The sequence below is a fragment of the Triplophysa dalaica genome, chromosome 21 (assembly GCF_015846415.1).
Source record: "Triplophysa dalaica isolate WHDGS20190420 chromosome 21, ASM1584641v1, whole genome shotgun sequence".
Classification (NCBI taxonomy): Eukaryota; Metazoa; Chordata; class Actinopteri; order Cypriniformes; family Nemacheilidae; genus Triplophysa; species Triplophysa dalaica.
The window spans coordinates 7943281-7970969 of NC_079562.1; the positions used below are offsets into that span (position 1 = coordinate 7943281).

General features: G+C 38.0%; 1 protein-coding gene across 2 annotated transcripts; it reads left to right on the forward strand.

Moving 5' to 3' along the window:
* Positions 1-11282: 11282 nt before the first annotated feature.
* On the forward strand, positions 11283-27612 carry myh7ba (myosin, heavy chain 7B, cardiac muscle, beta a). Of its 2 annotated transcripts, XM_056734375.1 has the most exons (41): positions 11283-11299; positions 11610-11768; positions 12012-12115; positions 12344-12487; positions 12930-13086; positions 13210-13237; positions 13447-13543; positions 14443-14535; positions 14754-14817; positions 14906-15004; positions 15216-15319; positions 15461-15599; positions 15681-15799; positions 16045-16194; positions 16291-16461; positions 16590-16769; positions 16888-17020; positions 17102-17178; positions 17750-17837; positions 17977-18094; positions 18664-18787; positions 18886-19022; positions 20150-20405; positions 21368-21610; positions 21683-21859; positions 21945-22090; positions 22171-22651; positions 22843-22969; positions 23593-23711; positions 23801-23997; positions 24085-24434; positions 24518-24642; positions 24754-24869; positions 24963-25155; positions 25254-25457; positions 25535-25660; positions 25744-25914; positions 26049-26153; positions 26298-26393; positions 26500-26646; positions 26757-27612. In XM_056734375.1, the coding sequence occupies exons 2-41, from the start codon at positions 11669-11671 to the stop codon at positions 26766-26768; spliced, it is 5817 nt and encodes a 1938-aa protein (XP_056590353.1). In that variant the 5' UTR covers positions 11283-11299; positions 11610-11668; the 3' UTR covers positions 26769-27612. The 2 variants fall into 2 exon arrangements, with proteins under 2 accessions (XP_056590353.1, XP_056590352.1); XM_056734374.1 differs by lacking the exons at positions 11283-11299; positions 11610-11768; positions 12012-12115; positions 13447-13543 and adding an exon at positions 14335-14355 and having other exon boundaries at positions 12351-13086.
* Positions 27613-27689: the final 77 nt, after the last annotated feature.

Here is a 27689-nt window from a genome sequence, read left to right on the forward strand (position 1 = left end):
TTACAACAGTCACATGCTGAATTGATTAAACTAAAGCCCCTTACAAAAAATATGAAAAAAGGCTCCACTTGCTGAAAGATTTCCCACCCAGCTGTTCTTTAGGTAATGGGAATGTTGGCTTGATATATAAAGATTTAATGAGCTATGAACAGACAGGCTAAAATCTCTTAAAAGTACATATGATAGGTAAGCAGTTGCATTTCTCTACATTTGGCTCGTTTACTTTCTCTGACATCAGTCTTAGGTGCACAGACACCAGACTACTGGTGATCGTAAAATAAAAATTTAGAGAGAGTAGGAGTCAAAGAGAGCAAACTTATCGTGTGAACCAACATCCTTGAGTTTTTAAATACATATAGACAGAGGAGGAGTATAAGAAGACATTTTTTTCCAGCATGATCTAGACCTTTAAGATATTTTTGTAGAATCTAGAGAGCAGAGAAACATTTGCACCCATATTCAGTAGCAATATGTGCCCTTTAAAGGAATAGCTCAGCCCAAAAATGCACATTTATTCATTTACTTGCCCTGATCTCATTCCAAACCTTGCTTTCTTTCTTTTGCAGAACACAATTTTGAGGAATGTTGGAAACCAAACTCATGACTTCCATCGTATGGACACAAAACCACCTTTTTCTCAAAATATGTTCCTTTGTGTACCACTAAAGAAAGAGTCACATATAGGTTTTTAACCACATGTGGGCGAATAGACTCCAACTGATTTTTATATTTAGGTGAACTATTCCTTTAGCATCACTGTTTTAACATGGAGCTCCATCAAAAGAGCCCTGTCTCTCACTGGGACGCTAAATGAGTGACACTCGCCCACCATGCCGGACATTCACACCTAAGATCAAAGAATTTCAGGAAAACAGCTTTTACTCACATACCAGTGAACTTTAGGTAGCCCCCGACACCCCTGCCATCACTTTTAACACCCCAGTGATAAGTCTGAAGAGGGCAAATGGTACAAACACCTGTCTACAGTTCAAACACAGCCATCGTCCTTGTGCAGTCACCTGTCGGCCATCAGCTGTGAAAGGGCTTCTCACTTTTACAAAGAAGGAAGGGGCTCTTTATTGTCCGTTTTACACGGTTGGCTTGTTGAGTGCTTTGAGCGGCCATAGCCGTGCACCGAGCCGAGGCTTTAAATAAACACTCGCGTTTGCCTAGAAATGTGTGCATTAGAGTTTGCGGTACTTGACAGCCAGGTGAACCTTTCATGTAATAAGATTTAAAACGCTTCTAAGTCTGGCACACATTTTTAAAGCTCTGCTGTATGAAATTCAGCGACATATAGCGGCGAGGCTGCAAATTGCAACCATATATATACCACTGAAGACATAGTTATGTATATTATTTGGATTTCTGTCAATAGATTCTCCAAAAAATGACATACACCATTGTTACTTGAACGTAAGGATAAACACGATCTGTTGTATGTAAAGAAGTGGGAGGATTATAATATAAATCTTGGTAAAGAATCCAAAAGAGGAAAAGCAGAGGGATAAGGAGAATAAGAGGGAACATCAGAGAGCCGAGGGAGGAAATCCCACAGCAACCTGACCTCCATCTGAGCTTTGAGCCAACATTAGACATGCGTTCACCTACTCACTCTCTTTGGGTGTGGTAGGTTCTTCAAAAGCTCAATGTCTCGGTATCTCTATTTAGACCATTTTGGCAAATAACAAGCAAGGTGGCACCGACCGCTGAAAAAGAGGCAAGTCAAACATCTAAACAAAGCTCCAAATTATAGATCTCGCATGTAAACACATATTTAGATGACATAATGCGTATGTACATACTAATATAGCAACGAGTAAAAAAATCTGGGCATGTGTGTTCTCACAGTCTCCAGCACCTGGATTATTTTGAGGGAGATAGAGGTCTGTTAGTTTCGCTTAAACCTCTGCATTCCTCTACATTCATCCACAGAAGAGGAAACAGACCCCTCTCTATCATCTGAGCTCATGGCCCGCATGTGATTTCAATATGGACACAGCGAGTCAAATGCGGGTCTGTTTGCACTTGTGCTAATGTGTGTGCAAGAGTTGGGAAACTAAACGGGGTTTCCATGAACGTTTTTATCGAGTTCTTTATTACAAAACGCTCCACAAACAAACAAATAAATAAACACAGGAGAGATAAATGTAGATGTGTTGTAGGTGGAATGTGAGAGAAACATCTGAATCTGAATGGGGTCAAAACAGTGCAGATTCATTTCTAAACTTTAAAAAAAGAAAAGAAAAAAGTAAAAGCAGCTATACCTGATCTTCTATTCCCGTTTCCCACAAGAGCATGAAACCTGTCTCAACACAGCCACAAGCGCTGTGTGTCTTTTCCGCAAACACTGCATATTAGTGAAGGATACGGCAAGTGCAGTGGTGGATGGGGGTGGCTGAGGCACCTTGCAACAGCTGGACTGAATTAGCCGGGGTTGGGGGGTGCCGAGGGGGCTCTGAGACTGCTGGCGCCAGGAGCAGGCCAGCAGGTCAGGGTGGATGAAGATTACCAAAACACAAGCGGGCAGCCATGCCCTGCGGAGGGACGTGGAGGGGGAGGGAGGGGGGTGCAGGGGTTCCTGGCTCACAGGCCTTCAGCCACAGGATGGGGCGGCAGGAGGACTTCCACTTCCTGTCAGATAACCTTTTCCTGTCCATATGACATCCAAAGAAAGAATGCCTGAAAGAAAACAGTAGACGCAGATATTTCTGTGATAATGAGATATTGAACAAGGCACCTTTCTCGGACAACGTTGGTCAAATTTGCCCAAATCTGCTGTTGTGTAATCTTTCGTATCTGTGAGCGAACATGACATGAGAGCAAGATGTTTTGATTTATTATCTTAATGGAATGAAAACAGAGCAAACGCTGCTGTTAAACTCTAAATATAGGAGTTTTATTAGAGTTGGAAGCCAAATGGAGTGGAAACACACTCAGACGCCATGCCTGGATCTGAAATGGGAAATGCACAGGAACAGTTTCCATATGAGGTAGAAAAAGTGCTTTCAAGTGCAGACGTTCAGGCTTTGAGTCTTTACGTTTGTCTTCTAAATCTAAAAAACAGAACTGATTCCTTCATATGTATTCCTTCAATGTTAACCAAAGACCACTAAAAGTCACTATTTATGAATACGTAACCATAACCAATGATTTGCATAAATAACGTTTGAGGTCAAGGAGTTGAATTGACACGTAGAGCCATCTAGTGGATCAACAAAACATCACCAGTATAAAATGTGAAAATCACACTATAATAATGGTCCATAATAATGGTCTTTTTCTAAGCCATCCGTTTTGGAAACGATTTATAATTCTGCGATTCATTAACAGACATATCTGTGACCTGGGTAGTAAAGAGAGATTTCCAATTTAACTCTCTAATGTTTTCACGAAGTCGTGAAGTTAAGACGGCCATAAAATCACAAAAAGGTGTTGCATCATTACGTTCGTCTTATTTGATATAGTTGTGTGGTTTATTACTATACGTTTATGTAGAGAACAAGGAGTTTCATTATTTTGTGCATAATTTTACTAGCCTGAAAAGCCACGAAACAAGTAAACAATGACACAAGATGGCGCCAAACCCTCGCAGACCTTCAAACTATTTTATCCGCACCAACATCTCGGTCGTGCCGTAAGTTTAATATGACAAACTTGCATAAAAATACATCTACTTTTAATAATAAATATATTTTAAACACAAAGTTAACTATAACTTCATGAATCCCGAGCTGATACCTTGTCGAACTCAAAGCAGGTGAATGGGCCATCACAATAAAAGTTGAGTATATCAGGGTATTGCCTGATTTTTTCAACGTTATCTGTTTTACATCGATATTTATAGATGTATAGTAATTTGGACAGTAATCTAATTACACTATTGAATATGTAATGAGTAACTAGAAATTAATTACTTTTTCAGAGTAACTTACCCAACAGTGATACTAGCATTAGTTCTACATTGAAGACAAACATTTTTGTATGATGGGCTATGACAACAATTAAGTCATATATGACTATATGCAGTGTTGGGTAAATTAATCTGAAAAAGTAATTAATTACTAGTTACTCATTACATATTCAATAGTGTAATTAGATTACTGTCCAAATTACTCTGTCCAAAAAGTATTTAGTTACTCATTACTAATTACTTTCTATATCCTACATCAACCTTGATTAGTTAAGTGATTCAAGAATATACATGAAACAGCTTATTGAATTCATTCAAATAATATTATTAACCGACCATAGTATTACAAATGTGAGAATTATACTTTAAGCACAGATTTTAAAGTAAGTCTTTCAATTTTGAAGTCAATTACGCTATTGCACACGCATATATTTAACAAAGTATTTAGTTTAATTACATAAAAAGTAACTGTAATTAAATTACAGAAAACATATGAGTAATCCCTTACTTTACTTTTTCAAGGGAAAAGTAATTAAATTACAGTAACTAATTACTTAGTAACTAGTTACACCCAACACTGACTATATGTAGACATCATCAAAATACTATGGTTAAATAGCAACTATAGTAGCCTGTGTCACTCACCTATTCACTCTGGGCCTGTTAAATGTAACGTTACACACCTATTCACTGACTAGAGAGTCTAATATAACTCAAGTGTCTGAGACCATGCCAATAAACGGTACTTCTCAAGATGCTTCAGGGTTCACACCAACACCCCACAATGTCAGAATTGCAAGTGATGCATGCACACACAACTCAAGCCACACGTTCCTTTCTCACTCACTAACACATGTGTCAAAGTATTATTGTCAGATTTTCTTGGCAATGCTTATATTAAACATAGTGATAAAGTAAGTGAAGTACCTGTTTCCCGTGGTTATGAGATGCTGTGAGCAGGGTTGCTTTGTATTTTTTACAAAAGTCACTTGTGGATGAGAACATTTATTTATACAGAAGACCATTTTGCTTATTTTACTGCATTCAAGGGTTATGCATTTTAGATAGAATATCAACAAAGATCAAATTAAATTTAGATATGTTTAAATGATCAGATATGTGATGAGTTTATCATAATACAAAATCATTCCTCTCTTTAATTTGTATGACTGCTTTTGGGTGTTTTTCCTCAACTATTCGTCATACTGTACATTCAGTTCATAATTTGAATTGAACTGCTTTAAAACTATATTTTGAAACTTAGAAACTTTTTACTAGCTAGTCAAGTCCAGCAAAAGTAGATTACGTGGTACCACAGACCTCCTACAGGGGGTCAGGGTTGTTCTGGAGCATTTAGCCCCTGCTGGTTGTTTATGGAACTACACCATAATGTGACCAACATCATGAATCAGCTCTATTGATGACCATTCAAAACAAGCTTATCAGATCAAGAGTATCTGATTGGGTAAAAAATGTACAGGCTAAACATTACAATAATACAATGCATCATATTTTAATAAACTAAAATAGTTGTACCACTGCCACAATTTTTAAAAGCTCTTAAATGGATGGTTTTCAGAATAATTATCACTGTTGGGAGGCAATGGGGGGCAACATCTGTCTGGTTATAAGCATTCTTCCAAATAAGTTTCTCTGTGTTCATCCGAACAAATAAATGTATACAGATCTGGAACAACTCGAAGGTAAGTAAATGATGACAGAATTATCAGTTTGGGGTGAAGTATCACTTTAACATCCTTTAATCTTATGTGTTTTGCAGAAGAAATTCATACAAGTTGGAATGACAATCGTGAGGAAATATCCCTTTAGCAGCATTAAATGTGGAAGGGATGTGAAAAAAAATGATGTGATCATTGTTAAAAATGATTAAAAATAAGAAGTGTAATTGCACACTTCAGACGCTACTGTTTAGTCTCCTGAACAGCATGCTGAAATCCATCTGCGTCGTATACTGACTGTGTCTGCATTTAAGCAGTTGCTGCACAAGACAGGTGCCACACTCCTAAGAGACGGTACAGAGGCGGGGGGTAGCAAACTGTGCAACCACTTTAACATTCCACGCCACCTTAAATATTAACTGCGGCCTCTGGTATGTGTATCACTGCCCTCAAAAGATCTTTGTGCATTGTGAAAGCCATGACATGGACAATGTAATGTGTTTACACCTCATTTATCTGTTTTCAGAAGATGTGTTTGCTGTCTTCAGGTAGTCTGAGAGATGCTGTTTGTACAAGGCCTCTCAGCAAGACATACCAACTACATTAGCAAGACGGCCATATTAGCAAGTTATCAGGGGGACAGCTGGTACAGAAATTTGGCGGGCCAGACAAACAAATCAGGTTTAATATTTCTTAACAAGACGATGAAGGATATGGCTATGTTCACTTTATGCCGTCTCAGTGGACAGCTTGACCAACCTTGTTAGGGAATGAAGGCATGATATACCCCATCAAAACATCTCTGACAGGGGCAGCCATTTTGGCAAGATACTCTCTCACCACCTCTCGAAGTGATTGTTCATCCAAAAATGAAAATTCTGTCATTTACTCACCCTCTTGTCATTTTCAGTATGAAATTCTTCTGCAATACACAAAAGAAAATGTTTTGATTTTGAAGAATATTGTTAACCGAACAACTGCGGTACCTATTCATTTCTATTGTATGGACACAAAACCAATGCAAGTCAATGGGTACCGCCGTTTTCGGTTTCTAATATTCTCCAAAATATCTTCTTTTGTGTTCTGCAGAAGAAAGAAAGTCAAACACATTTGAAATGACAAGAGGGTCAGTGATGACATAATTTCACTTTTGGGCACACTATTTTAAGGGGCATTTTAATGAGATACATCTGAAAAGAATATTATTGTTTGTTTTAGAAGTAATGCGATGTGTATACATGATTAAAGGTTAAAAAACGCTGTATTTTCCAACATACTGTGCATGTTTGTATATCCTCTTTGCCCCGCCTCTCTGAATCGCGCAGATTTTTTACAAAGCTCATCGTTCTGAAAAGCGAGGTGTGCTATGATTGGCCCGTTAACAAGTGCGTAGTGATTTGTCAAATACTGCAATCGTGTGACGGAAATGTAACGCCTCTTAGCATTTCTGGAACATCAGGTTCCAAAGCAATTGTACTGACAGGTATGGCCACTTTACTTGTGTATACATTTGTGCGGCCTTAGTCTAATCATACCGAAAACTTATGTAGATTTGTGGGGGTGTGGTTACACGAAGTGTTTCAGGCAGGTCTGGGTGAGCCTTCGCTTACAGATAGAATGCATCTTTTGTTCCGAAAATTTAATTTTAGCAATTTTACGTGTCTAGTACATGCATGGGGAACTTTTAACACACCAAAGACACAGAAAAACACATATTCGCGCCATACGACCCCTTTAAATGGTCCGTCTGTAACTTTAACATGTATATTAAAAAGAACCTGTTCATTTTTGTAACCCCCAAGACCCCTAGGGATTGTACACTCTTATCTGGAATGAGAAATGCATTGTTGTGAATCCCTGAATGCGACTGCATGTCTGTACTGGTTTAGATAAAACCCTGTGACGGTGCCACCAGATGAGATAGCACAATAAAAGTATGCCTCAATAGAGCATATATAGCAAAATGACTAGTATCCTAACAACGCCAAAATCCACAAGTTAATACAGTCTTTTGTCTGGAACAGAGGCAGGAGCTGAGACTTTAAACTAGCCACCTGCTAAAAAAACAATGGGCTCATCTTATTATTGCCTTTTTTGTGTGTTCGTGTTGGTTGCTACTTAAGGTATTGAGTGAGATTATTGCAGAGCTGGGGTATTAACTGCTGCCTCGTCCAAATGCTTCCCTGTCTACTTTCAGATAGAATATTATGAATTGCATTTGGCGAAAAGTTTTGCGAACCACCGTAGCAATTAACTGACAGTCAAGTGTTGAACTGAAAGTGGCTGCTTTGATCTTAACTCACCCTCAAGTTCCAAATCTGTATAAACATATTTTTTCTGATAAACACAGAGAAAGATTTTTGGAAGAATGCTTGTACATTTCTTTGTTCTGATGAAAACAAAAGAAGATATTTTGAAGAATGCAGGAAAGCAAACTGTTCTGGGGTACATTTGACCACAATTATCATTTTTCCTACTAGTCAATGGTGGCCAAAGAATTGTTTGGTCACAAGTATTTTTCTAAATATCGTTCTCTGTGTTTATCAGAACAAAGAAGTTTATACAGATTTGGAACAACTAGAGCGTACTGTCAACTTCAAATGTGCTTGGGACAATTTGTAAAAAATCAGAAATGCTTTACTATTTTTACCACTTGCAGGAATGGAAGTTTATTTGAGTTATCAGGTTTTACATCAATTAGGTACATACGTGCGGCGGTACACTCCTTCAAAACCATGTGCACATTTGCGCATGTGTGTGTGCTTGTGAATCTCAGCCTTCATCCATTTCGGTGTCTAAGCCCGCCGGCATTTGGTGCACGATGATCTAAAACAACTGTGACCCAACTGCAATTGAAACTTTGATTCCAGGAATCCCCACTTCAATCTGGGTGATCTGGGTAACTGCTGTTTTCGCAGCAACCAATAAATGTACAGATGAATATTACAATGGACACGCAAGCTCAGGACAATGGGTCATTAAAAAAAGCTTGTCAGGAGGTCTTTTAACGTGCCGTTGAATTACTGCTGGTTAAATATAGGAATAATCATATTTTTTTTTATTTTACATACATACAGACTAAGAATGTAACAGGCACTTTAGATTCTGTTATCTCTTACGTTTTATCTATCAACATTTTTCTATGTTCAGTGCCGCAAGTGAAGCTATACATATCCCAGCTGCCACTCTTATGAAGTGTCCCAGAATAGCCCTCATCTGGTCTACTATATCTAACCAAAGCGCTAGAAAGTTTCACTCATCAGTGTAACACTCCATACCATGCCAACAGATAACTGCTGTTCCATCAAAAATATCTATTGTAGCACTTGTTTTCAGTCTTTAGATTTTCTTTAACATCATAACAACATTAATAACATTAACAGTTGTACCATTTATAAAAAAAGCAAAGTTACATCCATCATGATGCTGCTCCATCTAAGCTTAAGTGATAGGTCGGTATTTGGTTACCATTTAGTGTATATATATTAATTGGTCAGGTTACCTCTTACTCATACAATAAGCAGACCAGGAGCTCTGTGTTTTTAACAATAGAGCCCTTTGTCTGTCGCTCATTGTCAGAAATGTCATCCTTTGGCATGGGGCAGGGATGGAGTTTTTTTTTTCTATATCGGGACACTATGATCCCCCTCCTCTATCGGTCCACACTGTTTAGCCCTTTTCCACATACAAGGACACCGAACGCAAGGTCAGATCCACTGGGGCTGGTGTGTAAAAAGAGGCGCTCCTCTCCGGCAGAGTCAATTACTGCACTGACACCAGTGGAAATGTATCGCCGGCTGCCTGCATAATACACTGAATTTAGGCTTGTTATTTAAGCACTTTGTCTGGAAACTTTTACAACGCATCTGCTATTTTGTAGATCATCAATGTGTTGCTGCTAGTGAGTTGGTGAATTAAGGATTATAAGACATGAAGCCATTCAGTTTTGTCATTTATTCACTCGTCACCAGTCATAATAAATAATAAAAAATATTTGTGTCTTATAATTTAGATATACAGAGTTACATCTTTAAAGTTCACCCACATTTTTTTTATTATCTCATAATTTACTCACCCACTTGTCAATTACAACCTGTCTTTCTTTCTTCCACAGAACACAAAAGAAGATCTTTTGAAGAAAGTTGTTAACTGGCCCCAATTCCCTTGCATTGGATTTGTGTCCATACCATAGAAGTGAAGTGGGGCCAGTACTGTTCAGTTACGAGCTTTCTTCAAAATATCTTCTTTGGTCTTCTGCGGAAGAAAGAAAGTTAGGTTGGACACGATAAGAGTAAATGATGACAAAAAATAAAAAAGTTGCACAATCTTGTCTGGTATAGTCATCACCTGGTATGTTAAATTAATATACCATTAATTATTATGGTTTAACTCATAAATATTATTTAATATTATATACTATAAAATTTATATTTTATAATTGAGAAAGTTAGGCGTGCCCCTTAGAAAATTGAACAGTGGTTTTATTGCAAAAATGTAGTAAATATTTTTGCAGATCGATTCCCATTTAAATTCCCATAGTTTAACCACCAGAACCATATACCAAACTGTGGTTATTGTGGTGAGACCATATCAAATTTGTGGCTATACTGTGTTTTTTGTTTAAATAAATAAAACTAGTTGCATGCTAACCCTCTGGCTATGTTTCGTAAATGGTTTCTAATAGAGCATCCTTCTCAATTATGTTGATATTATCATTAAGGGCGGTGCATCAAGACTAATATTGCTTTGTATTTTTAGCGTCCCATATCATATCAAGCACAAGGGACCCTTTAGTAATGTCGTCTTGGGTTGCACTTACCGTCGCCACACACACAATGGCAGGCCTCCCTCCGCTGGGGTTATACAATAATGGATTCAGCAAACAAGAAATTAGAGTAAAACAGAAGACCGGACACATGGCCATTATGATCACCTAATACTGATCATGTATGTTGAGGAGAGAATTGTTGACGAGTTATTGGAGAGATGTTAAAGAGGCTATGATAAGGGTGTTGCTTGTTGCCGCCGAGAGGATGGCTGTCACCTTTATCCTAGCGGGACCAGAGGGAATTTGCAGTTATCTCAGGCGCCAGATGACTGTTAGTGTTAACAAAAGGGTATTACGGTGCCCTTGTTAGACAAGTTACATGTTTTTACAAAGTATTTACTGTACATTTTGCAAAATTACATGCTACCCTAAACCACATCCAAATCCTAACCCTATAGTAAGTAGGCTATATGTAGTTAATTATTATTACTCAGTACTTAAATGTATAATTACACTGTAAGGGCACTGTAAAATAAAGTGTGCCAAAAAGTTATATATACTGCGGAAAAAACGCCTTAGACAGCTTAGACAGTTAGACTTAGATTTTTGCCTTAGACAGTAGTTTCAGATTGTTTTGGTTAATGCGTAATTACGCACGCTTGTCATGGTGATAGCGGTTGATGATGGCCACATTAAACACGCGGCTCTTTTGATATCAATACTTTCCACTTAGTGCGCATAAAGTTATGCTGTTATAAAAATAACCAAGCTAGGTTTGGGTAAACATAAAAATGCGGCTTGCCCTTTTGTGTCAGTTTGGGCACACCGCGAGCACCAATAGGCGATGGAGGAGGTGACACATTATAATTTCTCTGACCGTGACCTTGGAGGAGATGATAAAAAGAGTGCGACCACTCCAGCCGATCAGTCCGCGTTAAGGTCAGTTACCAATTTATGACTGGACGCTTCAACAGATTTTATTTACTAATCATTTGTTTACTATAATAATAACAACAAAAATGATAAAATAAAATCAAGCAATCTAAACTTTAAAAACGTTTTTGTCAGAAATGAAATTATATAATAAACAAAATCTGTACAACATAGTCAATTTAAATAGTTATTATTCATACGTGCAGGAATTTGTCTGTTTGCATTGCGTTAGTTGTCACTGTTTAATTTACGCATTCATTCTTTCTTTAATACAAATTTTATTTTATTTTAAAGGAAAATAATTGTTTTCTTTTAGGGTACATCGAAAGGCATCCTTTTAGAATCTTCGGTGAGCATCGGAGCAGTGGATTTATCATGTCAAGACTCATGGATATGACGGAGTTTGGAGAAGCAGCGCCGTTTCTCCGCAAATCCGATTCGGGGATTTTGGCAGCGCACACCAAGGCTTTTGATGGTAGTCCAGATGAAACACGTTTCTTCAACAAATGTTTTACCACGGATATAAACATTTATTTTCTCTTTGAAATAGATGACACGTTTTTACGCGTCGGCTTTAGACGCATGTTATAAATCATTGTTAATGTTAAACAGGAATGTCGGAAAAAATAGCATTGAATCTTGGATTTATTACAAACGAAAGAAAGACTTTGTGGTCGTCTTGATGTTTATTACTCACTACAATCTCCCTTGTGCGCAGGAAAGAAGCGCGTTTGGATACCAGATGATAAAGAAGCGTATATTGAGGCTGAAATCAAGGAGATCGATGGTGACAAAACCATGGTTGAGACAAGTGATGGAAGGGTAAGACTTATCCAATTAAGTTACATTTGTTTTGTGATATAAAACAATCATATAAGCACATTTTAATTAATTATTTCCTGGATATGGCAATTGTACAAACTTTTAAAAAAAGTCAAACCATGTCAAAACCATATTTTATGAAAAATAATTTAATGTTCTCTAAACATTGTTTGTCTCCCCTGAGATCTGTCTCCTTGTTTTGACCCCGAATGCCTCTCAATCCCACAGTGTCTAACTGTCAAGCAGGATGACATTCAACAGATGAACCCTCCCAAATTTGACATGATGGAGGACATTGCTATGCTCACGCACCTGAATGAAGCGTCGGTGCTCTCTAATCTGGGGAGGCGATACAGCAGTTGGATGATCTATGTCGGTACCATCACACCACAGCTCAAAGCAAAGAAATGATGTGCCCTTTCTCACTAATCTTTGATGCCACAAATAACCTGACCTGAGCATTAAACATAGAGCGCTGGCACTATTCATAGAACTTTACAGTCACTGTTATGAATTTATCACTTGCCTTGCCAAGGCACAAATACAAGTGAATTCTCCAGAGGCGTGTCCTTTATAGGCCTAACTGACACTGTCAAAGGACATCCCTAATTTCATCACACAGAGGTTTCTGCTTCTTGAAGAAGTTACTTTGAATTATTTGGACAATGTTGAAAAACTACATACAGTACATTATATGCCAAGACACCATTGATGTGACTGTTTTTGCATAAATTTGGATTAAAATATTTTTGGTTGTCCTGATTAGAGATCTGAGATTAATCCTGATGAATTTCATTTCTTTCTCTCATAACAGACTTACTCTGGGTTGTTCTGTGTGACCATGAATCCATATAAATGGCTTCCCGTCTACACTTCCCCCGTCGTGGCCGCCTACAAAGGCAAACGCCGTTCTGAGGTTCCACCTCATATCTATTCGATTGCAGACAATGCCTACAATGACATGCTTAGGAGTGAGTATTAAACCAAACTATTCGTGTGCCTATGGTCATTAAAGTGTCAGACAGTTCACAGTAAGTCTGTTCAGGATTTTTTTTATGACCTGAAAATAATGTTCCTGTTGTTTTCCCACACAGATCGTGAGAATCAGTCCATGCTAATCACGTAAGTCTGGAAATGTATATCTATATATTATGACACAATCAGCGTTGTTGGATTTAAAAGCATTTGGTAAACTGAGCTACAGGGGACATTTTTGGATAACATTACAATTTTTCCAAAACATTTTGCTACACTGTTTTTAACAGTCTTTGCTGTGCCTTTTTCCTTTTTCAAATATTTTTTATCCCTCAATGATTTCTTGACGCTCATAGCGGAGAATCCGGTGCTGGCAAAACAGTTAACACGAAACGTGTAATTCAGTATTTTGCCATAGTTGCAGCTCTGGGTGAGGCACAGACTAAAAAAGGAGTAAGACACAAGCTCTCTGGGTTTTTCTCACATCATTTCCCCCGTCGTTTTTCAATCAGCATTTTTTTTACCCCTCATGCTGACAAGTGTTTGTCATTGTCATTGTCATTTTGAAGTTGCTCTAGGTGTCTGTCGCATTTTTGCTCTTTTGGCATAATGATCTATTGCAATGCATTGTTTTCCTATAAATATAACAGTTTTGGACACCTAGAGTGAGGTTTGACTAATCCCTCCTCTTGCATATGCAGTTTTTCCCAAATATTTTTGTGGAGTGAACTTGACTCCCTGTGTCTTTGATAGCTTTACCCCAACACATCCCCTCATGCCTTTTTCCACCGCCAAGCTTTACTTTTCTGTTAAGGCTGTGATTAATATTTTTGTTTATTGGTTTCATACAGGCAACAATCATTTTTGAACTCTTTTTGTCTCCATTTTTGAACCCTTTATTCATGACAAAAATCTTGCTTTTGTGTGGCTCCTATCATATACTGTATCATTGTCGAATTCTTTGTATTTGATGTGAGCTAACACAATATTTTCCATGTTTTGTGTTTTCTATGAATAAGCATTGTCATTTTTAGTTTTGACTTTATAATATAGAAGTTTGTTTTTGTTTATTGAAAAATATGAACTTACATAAGTTTTAACTTACATAAGTATTTTGAATTTTTTTAAAGAAGTGATGCATTACATCGGTACTGTTTTATATCAAATATTTATCATATTATGATATATTATTAGGCTACTTATACACTTTTCTAACACAACAATCACATTTTTCTTTTTTTAAGGCTCCTACCACTAAAACTGGGGTGAGTATATCTACATACGATAGATGCTGCAAAAATCGTAACGAAAGAGTTGTCAAATGTAATACTTTTTCAAAATATTTTTGTCAGGGTACTTTAGAGGACCAAATCATTGAAGCTAATCCTGCAATGGAGGCTTTTGGAAACGCCAAAACAGTGAGGAACGACAACTCCTCCCGTTTTGTAAGTAATTGTCACACTTCCCCCCACACAAAAATAGTAAAGAATATTGTAAATATATTTTTATTTAATTTTAAATATTGTAAAATTAAGACATCTGTCTATTACAACTGATATCAAGCTTGGTGTTGACTGCTAATGGTTTTAGTCGTTTCTTGTTATCTGCTAAATTTATCTTAATTACTTATAAATGTAAAATATTTTTTTTTATTGCTCAATAGGGTAAATTCATCAGAATCCATTTTGGAGCAACAGGGAAACTGGCTTCCTCTGATATTGACATCTGTAAGTACTTAGTTTAAAGGCTTATGATGTCATTCAAGTTTACCTCGTCCCAAAATATATCCTTTTCTCAAATGCTTTATTTTTGTAGATCTCTTGGAAAAATCCAGAGTAATATTTCAGCAACCGGGAGAGCGAAGCTATCACATCTACTACCAGATCATGTCGCAGAAGAAGCCTGAACTTCTTGGTATGATGGCAAATTGTGCAAGACTCTTGTCAAAGTTAAAGTCTGCTTTATATGTAAAGTACATACATATAGAGGACTGAAATAGCATTACTCTCAGACCCTTGGTGTATACAGATAACACTGACACTGAAAAAAAAACATAAATATTCTAATGCTTTTTAATACGTGTATTCCTAATATCACACCATGCTCTCCTTCATCTAAAATGCAGACATGCTCCTGGTCTCCTCAAACCCCTTTGACTACCACTTCTGCTCCCAAGGAGTGACAACGGTGGAGAGCATGGATGACGGGCAGGAGCTTATGGCTACTGATGTAAGCTCCAACACATTAATTCAACAGACATCTAATAATAAACTTTCATCAACTGCAAATTCCATCTGCAGAATGCAACGGATAAAAAGCACATGCTTGTATGATTTTTTACCCATGACAACATGTCTCTTTTTACTCCAGCATGCCATGGACATCCTTGGCTTTACTCCAGAAGAGAAGTATGGCTGCTATAAAATAGTAGGTGCCATCATGCACTTTGGGAACATGAAGTTCAAGCAGAAGCAGCGTGAGGAGCAGGCAGAGGCTGACGGCACTGAAAGTGAGTATTTTTTTTAAAATAATAATGTAATAAAAACTTTATATATTTTACTTATGTTGGCTACATTTATTAATGTTTTAGGTGCCGATAAGGCTTCCTACCTGATGGGTGTTAGCTCAGCTGACCTCATAAAGGGTCTTTTACACCCTCGAGTCAAGGTTGGCAATGAGTATGTGGTAAAAGGACAGAATGTTGATCAGGTGAGAAGTGTTAAGGCTATGTGTTATAGCTATTAGACAATAAAAATGAATTTTCACTCTTGGGAGGCCTATAATAATGCATGCTGAAGCCACTGACGTTTACTGTGGATCTACGCTTAAATATGAAGAATAAACCAGTCTGAGCAATCATTCTGGTATCTAGGCAACTGTTGCAATCCTTGTGAATGACAGCTGTGCTTTCCATGTGCTCTCTAACCGTGATCCGCACACCGCGCTTCCACCAGGTTACCTATTCAGTAGGAGCTTTGGCCAAAGCCACGTACGACCGCATGTTCAAATGGTTGGTGGGGCGTATAAATAGAACGCTCTACACCGTCCTGCCCCGACAGTTCTTTATCGGAGTGCTGGACATCGCCGGCTTTGAGATCTTCGATGTAAGTGACTCTTGAAATTTCGCACATCATGTATCTAGGTTTGGGTCTTCGCTTGCGCTCAGCCCCGGGCATCTGTCATGTGATTTCTCTCAACAGCTCAACAGCTTCGAGCAGCTCTGCATCAACTTCACCAATGAGAAACTGCAACAGTTTTTCAACCACCACATGTTCATTCTGGAGCAGGAGGAATACAAAAGGGAGGGCATCGAGTGGACCTTCATTGACTTTGGGCTTGACCTTCAAGCCTGCATTGACCTCATTGAAAAGGTAAGAGATGGATCTGAGTCAAGTTATTTTGCTGTTATAATAAAACAAGCTTAAAAATTATGATGATAAATGGTTATTGCAAGTTTGATTACTGTAATGTAAAATAAATAATGTGGAGGTTTTTTTAGCCCTTAGGAATTATGTCCATCCTTGAAGAGGAGTGCATGTTCCCTAAAGCTAGTGACAGCAGTTTCAAGGCGAAGCTGTATGATAACCACCTTGGCAAGTCCGCCAATTTACAAAAGCCAAGGCCTGACAAGAAGCGTAAATATGAGGCTCATTTCGAGCTGTTGCACTATGCAGGAGTGGTGAGTTTGTACTAACCAAGGTTAAACTATGTAAAATGTAATATATATCATGCACTTTAAAAAAAAATCACACGATGGATGTTGTTAACGTTCTTTTCTTCTTTCATATGATTCACAGGTGCCATACAATATTATTGGCTGGTTAGACAAAAACAAAGACCCCCTGAATGAAACGGTGGTGACATGTTTTCAGAAATCATCCAATAAACTCTTAGCAAGTCTATATGAGAATTATGTTGGCTCTGATATAGGTAACCAAGCCAGACATCCTCTAATCTTACACTTACTTAATACTTTTTTAAATATAACTTTTATATATTTTTTTCTTTCAGCCTCTGACACAAAGACAGGAGGCAAAGAAAAGAGGAAAAAGGCGGCTTCCTTCCAGACCATGTCACAGCTACACAAGGTGGGAATATAGACATTCATAATTATTGTGTTGTTTTATTTATATATATTTTTTTATTTGTGTGTCTGGTATCAATTTTCTAAAATAATGAATTTAAATATGTAAGTATTAGTGTACTAATGTCTTTGCAAAAATCATAAAAACCAGGTTTGCAGACAAGTTATAATTTACACAAGCAATCACAAAGCCTAGCTAGGAACCCGATATTACGATATAACTATTTAAAAACAATAAAAACTAACTACAAAAGTGAGATGATAGATTCATGTCTGATATAAACAAACTTCTTCAGTACTGAGAGGGAGCCAGTTAAGACTTGCAGTGATGTTTAGAGAAATGAACACATGAACATCACTTTAAGTCTGTGCTGGTTTCTGTTCTGACTAATTCCTCAATGAGCATCAACGATTCAAGGTAAGTCTTTGGAAACAAACTTGACATCATTATGTGCTTTTGAAGAAGGTGACCATTTTGATTTGCTTCATGTATTTGGAGATATGCTGTATAGCGTGATTTGTGATCGTGTCAACTTGTCTTGTGTCCTGATTGTGTGTTTGATTGCAAACCACAGGAAAGTCTGAACAAGCTGATGACAAACCTGCGAAGCACTCAGCCCCATTTTGTGCGCTGCATCATCCCCAACGAGACCAAGACTCCAGGTTCTTTCAAAACCCCTTCAACAGTATTTTGATGAAAATCACTTTCGATCAATCAATGCCAAAGAACAAACAGGTTATAATCTTCTAAAGGCCATCCAAGCTAAAAAGTGTAATTGAAATATTTTCATGCTGTTTGTAGGGGTCATGGATAATTTTCTGGTGTTGCACCAGTTGCGCTGTAATGGAGTGCTGGAGGGAATTCGGATTTGTAGGAAGGGATTTCCAAACAGAATCCTCTACGCTGATTTCAAACAACGGTAGGGGGGAACTACCTTGATCTACATTGTGTTTTTTAATTGAGTAAACAGTAACTCTACGTTTTGATTATTTAATACAAATATGAAGTTTATTTGTAAAAACAGATTTTTCACATTTCAAAATTGATGTTTTTTATAATATTACCAAGTTTTGTTGCGTTTTATTGTGTTAATAAGCTGTTTTTTGTTATTATTACTGAATCCAAACAACCCAACTGCAGTCTAGATGATATTAATTGGAATGAATATAAAAAAAACATAATTTTTAAAAAGTCTTCATGTATTTTAAATGCTAGAGCAGATCAAACTCATGGCAAAACTGAACATAAATTCAACATTGACAAATTTTAAATGCCTTAACAGCAGTGCATGAGAATAAACAGTGAGGACATGCATGTTTATTAGATCTGTTTATAGATGTAATTTTGGTGACAGGCCATGGGGATGGAAGGATGCAGGGTGTGGGCGATCTTGGCATAAGGAGGTTATGGCCCCCAAGTTGTCGTGAACCTGTGAATTTTTTGGCCTATTATCGATAGCACTGAATAAATATGTGTTGTTTTTCAAAGATACCGTATTCTGAACCCTCACGCCATCCCTGATGACACATTTGTGGACAGTAGAAAGGCAGCTGAGAAGCTGCTAGGTTCACTGGATATCGACCATAATCAGTACAAATTTGGTCATACTAAGGTAAGTTTTGGGCTTCAAGGCCCACAGCACAGGGCTCCAGTCAGTGAACACATATATTGGTTAAACCAACCTTTCTTTATATTAACACTATACTGTAGGTGTTCTTCAAAGCTGGTCTGCTGGGACATTTGGAAGAGTTGAGGGACGAGCGCCTAGTTAAAATCCTCACCCTTCTGCAGGCCGCCAGCCGGGGGAAGATCATGAGGAAGGAGCGGAATAAGATAACAGAGAGAAGGTAAGATCAGATTTCTTGTAAGAAAATAAACACTTAAAATACCTAAAATAAAAAAAAGTCAAATTGACCTCCTTTTAATCCACCTATATAGAGAAAGAGCCTCCCACCTTTAATTTGTATTCTTTTTTGTGGTTGAAACCTTAGTTATGTACGGTTTAAGGGTTCACTTAATTTGTTTTTACATTTATTCATTTGGCAGACGCTTTTATCCAAAGTCATCCCTCCTGTTATCGTCAAAATCCAAATTCCGTGCCGTCTGAAATAAAACCCTTCCAAACATACACTCACATACTAAAATGATGTCCAACAGGTTTACTCCTAATAAAATTAGCAAAAAACAGTTGTCACACGATCCCTCTCAACCCTCAACACATGACAGGTATTTTAGGGCCATGTGGATGGAGTGTGTGATGCGTGTGTCTTCAAACACGCATTTGTCCATGCGCCTGTGTGGCCAAGACCCAACTCACACGCTCTGACACTTTCTGAAACATGTGAAGTTCACGGTTCCTATATCTATGATCTCCACCCTTTGCCTTTATTAGACAATGCAGACGGTGTCTTTAAAGCCTGCAGGGTCACATGGCAGCTGTTCACCACCCCACTAAAAATACAAGGCAGCAACTTTCTCAAGGGCTGTTTGGCCAAGGCGCCTGTGCCGCTAAAGAACCACATTGAAAGCATATCTGAAGACTGGCAAAGGATTAAAGCCGCTGCTCCAGCATAAGGCCTCGGTTTTTAAATAAATAGGAGGCACTTCACCTTTTGGGTGGCCTAGCGCACAGCGGCACGGGAGCTATTTGATCAGACTGGATTCTTTGACCAACGCTGCTATCATCCACAAACATGTAACCACAGCAGTGCAACAGCAAACACATGACATCAAAGTCAAACCAGTAATAGACTAACTATAATGGGCCTCGGTTCATTCATGCATGGACTTACGCCAGAGGGTCATATGGGGGTGACATAGTCTTCCATGATGCATTCAAAGTTTGTGGTTCTGCAGTTTAACGCATTCAAGTCAAGACTGCGTTTGTGTTAGAATATCAAGAATGAGCCATAAAGCGATGCAAATTTTGGAAATTGTGTTTTGTAAAATACAATGGGGTTCATCTTGTTCTAAGGGAGGCTCTGATGATCATCCAGTGGAATATTCGGGCTTTCAACTTTGTGAAGAACTGGCTGTGGATGAAGCTGTTCTTTAAAATTAAGCCCCTGCTGAGGAGCGCAGCCACCGAAAAAGAGCTGGCCACTCTGAAAGACGAGTTCCTCAAGATAAAAGAGGCACTCGAGAAATCAGAGTCCAAACGTAAGGACCTGGAGGAGAAACAAGTCAGCCTGATCCAAGAGAAGAATGACATTTCTCTTCAGCTTCAGGCGGTCAGTATACATTATCAGTTCAGTGACAAACATCTGGTTTGCTTATAAATACATTTAATGAACCGTTTCACATTTCATTGCTACAAGAATTCTCACATCAACACACAGAACTGTATCAATATGGAGAGAATCTGGAAATTTTACCAGACTAATAAAAATGTGAAAAGAAAACAAAATGAGAGTGTGATTAGATTCACTCAGAAGTAAAGTCTCTTGTAAAAGGTGACATGATAAATAAATAAGGATACAGTACATGAGGCTGGACTTTAACATGATTTAAATACACATGCCTTTTGCTATGAACATGCACATATTCTTTTGAAACACCACAAAGACCATGGACATTTCTGTGATCAGACAACTGTAAGATCTAAAAAATACATTTAAAAACAAAATATTATACGGTTTGTAATAAAATAACATATAAGTTAATTTCCTAGATGTCTAGGAATATGTCCATAGATGTCTAGTAGAAATTCTCAGTTTTTCTATACCATATTATGATTTGCAGAGGTATTATAGATTTGTTTTCTGTTTAATTGTAGTTTTATTCATATTTTAATCTTTTATTTTAAGATTTTAAGATTAATTTACATGTTAATTTTAGTTTCGATTTGTTGCAATTTTGTTATGTGTTTTTGTCATTTATGTTTATATTATTTCTTTGTTTACCTTTTATATTCCTCTAAGTTCATTTTTTATTTTATAAATTATTAGTTAAGTTATTTGCATTAATTATTCACTTATTTATATAAATATAAATTATTATATACATTTTATATAAAGGCATTTATTTATAGTTTTCTTTATAAACTTATTTCAGCTGAGGCAAAAAAATCCTTTCGATAAAGAAAAAATAATAATAAACATTACATTTAAAAAATATTTAATTTACATTAAAAAATATTTTATTTGGTTTCTATAAAAAAATTCTAAGTGGTTTCTCGCTGATGTCGCTACAGGAGCAGGATAACCTTGCAGATGCAGAAGACCGATGTGACCTTCTTATCAAGGCCAAGATCCAGTTTGAGGCCAAAGTAAAAGACATGACTGAACGTCTGGAAGACGAGGAAGAGATTAACAGCACCATTCAAGCAAAGAAACGCAAGCTGGAGGATGAGTGTGCCGAGCTTAAGAAGGACATCGATGACTTGGAGATTACCTTGGCCAAATTGGAGAAGGAAAAACATGCCACTGAGAACAAGGTGAGGCCAGTTTACTGACTTAAACAAGTCTTTTCATTGAGCTACCATTTAAAAGTTTGTCCTTTTTCACAGGTGAAGAACCTGATCGAAGAGATGGCAGTATTGGATGAAACCATTCTGAAATTGACCAAAGAGAAGAAAGCCCTACAGGAGAGTCACCAGCAGACTTTAGATGACTTGCAGACTGAGGAAGACAAAGTCAACACTCTTACTAAGGCCAAAGCCAAGCTGGAGCAGCAAGTAGATGATGTAAGTCAATTTTAGCAGGACACTGTACCAAAACTAATCAGAAATGAGTCAGAAAGAAGTAATACACTTTAATCCTCTGTTTTAGCTCGAGGGGTCCCTGGAGCAGGAAAAGAAATTGCGAATGGATCTTGAACGGGTCAGACGTAAACTGGAGGGGGATCTCAAGCTGGCCATGGAATCTGTCATGGACTTGGAAAATGACAAGCAGCAGTTAGAAGAAAAGCTTAAAAAGTATGATTGTGACATATTACCAACCTTTCATGTTCTGTCAGAGTAACAATTAATATTCTTTAATAAATTTCTACCGTTAGGAAAGATTTTGAAATGAACCAGATCACTTCAAAGATAGAAGATGAGCAAATCCTAATAATCCAGCTTCAAAAGAAGATCAAGGAACTGCAGGCTCGTATTGAGGAACTTGAAGAGGAACTGGAGGCAGAACGCTCCACCCGGGCCAAAGTAGAAAGACAGCGATGCGATGCCTCCAAAGAGCTGGAAGACCTCAGCGAGCGTCTCGAGGAAGCAGGAGGTTCCACCTCTGCTCAGATTGAGATCAACAAGAAACGAGAGGCAGACTTTCTGAAACTACGCCGTGACCTGGAGGAGGCCATGCTGCACCATGAGGCTATGACCTCTGCCGTGCGCAAGAAGCACGCGGACAGCGTGGCCGAACTGAGCGAGCAAATTGACAGCCTTCAGCGTGTCAAACAGAAGCTGGAGAAGGAGCGAAGCGAGGCCAAGATGGAAGCCGATGACCTCGCCTCAAATTTAGAGCAGCTGGCAAAGAGCAAGGTGGAAAATATGATCCGCGTTGCATCACGTTCCACATTCTGATCTGATTTAACTAGCATTAAATTAGCGTTGACTTTTAAAATAAAATCAAGGGGAGTTAAATTCAGGAGCTGATTTCACCCGAGCTCAATATTGAAAATGTTTCAGCTGGGTGGATTTTGCACGCTCTCATTTTGGATATTGTGTTACAGGCTAACACTGAGAAAATGTGTCGTCTGTATGAGGATCAGATGAGCGAGTCCAAAGCTAAAGCGGAAGAACTTCAAAGACAGCTCTATGATACGAACACACACCGAGCAGGGGCTCTGGCTGAAAGCGGTATACCAACAGACTACACTTTTATTTCAAATTCTTTCTCCTATCATGGTTATTCAATATTCAAGGACAACTGAAACTGAGCCATTTGAATGGCATATTTTCCTCAAATCAAATTAAAAAGCAAAATCAAAACATTCCCCATTTTAGTTTTATGTTGCAAAATGGAGCCTGGGGGCGGGGCTACGTGTTTTCTAATAGTTCTCCCAAAGTTGTCAAAAACAATCTTGCAGGAACGTTCAAAGGATAGTTCACCCAAAATAAAAAAATCTGTCACCATTTACTCGCCCTCAAGTTGTTCCAAACCGGTTTAAATATTACATTTAAAAAAAGTTCATGCTGAACACAGAAGATATTTCTGTGCATCATTTTTATTTTGGGGCGGACTATCCCTTTAAAAGCATTTGATCAACATTTTATGTCTTGCTAAACGTTCAAAATACGTTCTTAAAACATTAAATAAATAACGTTGTTATAACTGATTAGAAATGTTAACAAAACGTTCTCATAACATTTTTTGTTAACTAGGTATACATCTTTAACCTGAAACACTACAAGTATCTCTCCTTTGCTTTTTAGACATGTAGAATTCTAACTATGAGCCTCTTTTATATGTACTTTTACAGCTGAGCTGGGCAGAAAGCTAGAGGAACGGGAATCTTTGGTGTCTCAGCTTCAGCGATCCAAGAACTCACTCAGCCAGAACATTGAGGAGCTCAAGAGACAACTGGATGATGAAACTAAAGTAAGAGAATCAGAGGAAAAATGTATGATTTGGGTTTGTGGACCTAATTTATACATTTGTCCTGAAACATATCTTGTATCTTCTTCCAGTCAAAAAGTGCCTTAGCCCATGCCTTGCAGTCATCCAGACATGACTGTGATTTACTAAGAGAGCAATATGATGAAGAACAAGAGAACAAATCTGAGCTCCAACGTGCCCTGTCCAAGGCCAACATGGAGGTTGCCCAGTGGAGGATCAAGTATGAGACGGATGCCATCCAGAAGACGGAGGAACTGGAAGAAGCAAAGTGAGTGTGTGAATAGGACAGAAAATAATTATAGCTCTTATTGGTACTTGGATGTAAAATGCTATCGTGAATTCTTCATCTTCACAGGAAAAAGTTGGCCGTCCGCCTCCAAGAGGCTGAAGAACACGTCGAGGCATCAAATGCCAAGTGCTCCTCTCTAGAAAAGACCAAACACAGGCTGCAGTCAGAGATTGAGGACCTGGGGGTTGATCTGGAGCGCTCCAGTGCCGCCGCCGCTGCCTTAGATAAAAAGCAGCGTCAGTTTGACAAGATTTTAGCAGAATGGAAGCAGAAATATGAGGAATGTCAGTCCGAGCTGGAATCTTCCCAGAAGGAATCTCGAAGTCTGAGTACTGAGCTTTTCAAACTCAAGAACTCTTATGAGGAAGCTCTGGACCAGCTGGAGACCATCAGACGAGAAAATAAAAATCTTCAGGGTATGTCTATAAGTCACATACATTTAAAACATATAATTGTCGCAAACGTGGGATTGAGCGATGCCTTTTATGTTTTTCAACAGAGGAGATTTCTGACCTGACGGACCAAATCAGTCAGGGTGGAAAGACTATTCATGAACTTGAGAAGATCAAGAAGGGCTTGGATTTGGAGAAGAGTGAGATTCATGCTGCGCTAGTGGAGGCTGAAGTAAACATCTGCTTTTACATCCTCAAAATAAATGGGGTTATAATTTTTTTATTAGAATATGTTTGCAAACCATCTGACTTGACATATTTTAACCATGTGCTTGTATCTCAGAGCACCCTAGAGCACGAGGAGAGTAAGACTCTGCGTCTACAGCTGGAGTTCAACCAGATCAAAGCAGGCATTGACAGGAAACTGGCTGAGAAAGATGAGGAAATCGACAACCTGCGGTTAGCTCTACTGAATGAAATGCAATGATGAATGTACAACTTGAATAAACAAATGATCCTAACTTATATACTCGCCATTTTAAACCTTTAAAGGCGTAACCATCAGCGTGCCATAGAGTCGATGCAAACCAGTCTCGATGCAGAAGCAAAATCCCGCAATGAGGCCATCAGGCTAAAGAAGAAGATGGAGGGAGACCTGAATGAAATGGAGGTCCAGCTAAACCATTCCAATCGCATGGCCACTGAATCCCAAAAAATGGTTCGCAATCTGCAGACACAGATTAAGGTAAATAATTTTATATGAAATGTAGGCTTGTGCCCTCAAATCCCCAAAAACGATTAGATCAATAATGCAAAATCCCACTTTTGGTTGTAAATGAAAAGGACCTTCAGATAGAGCTGGATGAGATCCTTCACCAGAAGGAAGATCTGAAGGAACAGGTTGCCGTTACTGACCGCAGAAATAACCTCTTGACCGCTGAGGTGGAAGAACTGAGAAGCCAGCTGGAGCAGAACGATCGTGCACGTAAATTGGCTGAATATGAGCTCCTGGAATCATCGGAGAGGGTGAATCTTCTGCATGCACAGGTAGGTGACCTCACACTTAGTTTCGCCATGGCAATTGTTTCCAACATGCTGCTGATCTCAGAATTCTGCCTTTTCAGAACACATCACTGCTTAATCAAAAGAAAAAGCTGGAGAGTGACCTCACCACGTTGTCCACCGAGGTGGATGATGCTGTGCAGGAGTGCCGAAATGCAGAAGAGAAAGCCAAAAAGGCTATTACTGATGTCAGTACTTTATTTTACGTTTAGAACTTTAAGGGTGATTTTTATAGTGTTGTGTTTAAAATGATGATTATTTCAACATGCAGGCTGCAATGATGGCGGAGGAGCTCAAGAAAGAGCAAGACACCAGTGCTCATCTGGAACGCATGAAGAAGAACATGGAGCAGACAGTCAAGGATCTGCAGATGCGTCTGGATGAGGCTGAGCAGATTGCTCTGAAAGGGGGCAAGAAGCAAATCCAGAAACTGGAAAGAAGGGTATGTGTTGATAAAATAAACTGAACTTGTATTTTTATGGATTTTAACTTTATTTAGGTAAAACAATGTATACCTTTAACATAGTATTTTTTTGCCACATCATCAATCTTATTGATGTTATGTGCTCTTATTAGGTTAGGGACATGGAGAGCGAACTGGAATCCGAACAGAAAAAAGGCAATGAATATCAGAAGGGAATTCGCAAATATGAGCGAAGGATCAAAGATCTCACCTACCAGGTACAATCTATATCTATTTCTCATTTTGTTCTTTAAATCAAGATAGGTACCTATTCAATTTAGATTCTTAAAGGGTTGTCTCAATTGTAAGAATTGTAGTTTCTCAAATAATAAAGCCTGTGGTGCCATCTGCTGTTTCTACAGACCGAGGAGGACAGGAAGAACATCAACCGTCTTCAAGAGCTTATAGACAAGCTGCAGGCAAAAGTCAAGACCTACAAGAGACAGACAGAGGAGGCGGTAAGGTTGAATGTGTAGCCTATATCAATAAATAATGCAAAATCAAAATCTATATAAATAACTTAATTGAACAGCACCTGTGATTTGTTGTTTTATTGTATTATAGGAGGAACAGGCCAATACAAACCTGACCAAGTATAAAAAGGTCCAGCATGAGCTGGACGATGCTGAGGAACGAGCCGAGATGGCAGAGTCTCAAGTGAATAAAATTCGTACCCGCACAAGAGACCCAAGCAGTAAAGGCGGTCCAAAGGCATGTTACTCATTTAAAACCTTGAATATTGCAATCCATGAATTTATCTATATTTATTTAGGCTGCACTAAATCACTGTCATGAATCAGTTTTGCTTTTCTCCATTACAGCTTGCAGAATGAAGACACCGATTTACTTGTATCAAAAGCACAGCATACAGCTGCAACAGTTTGTGTGACTGTCAAGTAAAAAAGCAAGAATTCAATTTTCAGATTAAGAATTTTGCCAGTTTTGTTGATGTTCTACTTACTACTAAACAATAGTACTTTGGTTTTAACTTTGAAAGATAAAATCTGCTCAAACTTGGTTGACGAGGTAAAATGAGCTGTTTTTCATTATTATGTGTATAAGTTTGAGTTTTATCACATTGTCAAGGAAAAAAAATTATCACTAACAACCATTTGATCAGCCAAAGGAAAAAGCTTTAGAAATAAAGAAAATTCCCAATATTTTTTTTCCCTTTGTGTTCAGACACTGAAAGAGGGAAGCGTGAATGTTATAAAAAATGACAAAACATAGGCCATTTTTGGAATTATAACGCAGTAATATTTAATAAAAAATTGAGTCAATTCAAGTGGCAGTATAATACTGCCAACGAAAAAAGTTAAGAGACCAAGCCATTTCTGATTTTAAAATGTACTATGCTTTGAACTACTAACAATATTTCTCACAAATTTCAAATGAAAATTTTGTTTCTATTTGCAATAACTTTAAAACTGAAAAAAAAGCTCTGTACTTTATTAGACCAAAAATACTGGAGACAAAGTAGGTTCATGTTCACTTTTGAGCAATACACCAGTGAAAATTGTATTTAGGAAAAATTCTGTCTCCGTCTTTCATATTGCTGTTGGATGACTTTGTCACTCCTGATGTTTGATTTTGTTGAAATTTAACAGATACTGGACTGAAATGGTCACAATACATCTAGAAATGTCGATTGAATAAAAACTTGGAATGATATCTTAATTTTTTCCTGTAGCTGTATGTTTGCATTTTAAGAAAATGCTCATAAAATAACTGAAATCATTGATCACAGAAGCGAA

What these genes read in the sequence shown, in the direction of transcription:
- myh7ba (XM_056734375.1), top strand. Translation starts at nt 11,669, where the DNA reads ATGTCAAGACTCATGGATATGACGGAGTTTGGAGAAGCAGCGCCGTTT. An exon ending in ACAAATTTGGTCATACTAAG is followed by an intron (nt 18,788 to 18,885) that starts GTAAGTTTTGGG and finishes ACTATACTGTAG; the next exon opens with GTGTTCTTCAAAGCTGGTCT. An exon ending in ATCTGCAGACACAGATTAAG is followed by an intron (nt 25,156 to 25,253) that starts GTAAATAATTTT and finishes GTAAATGAAAAG; the next exon opens with GACCTTCAGATAGAGCTGGA.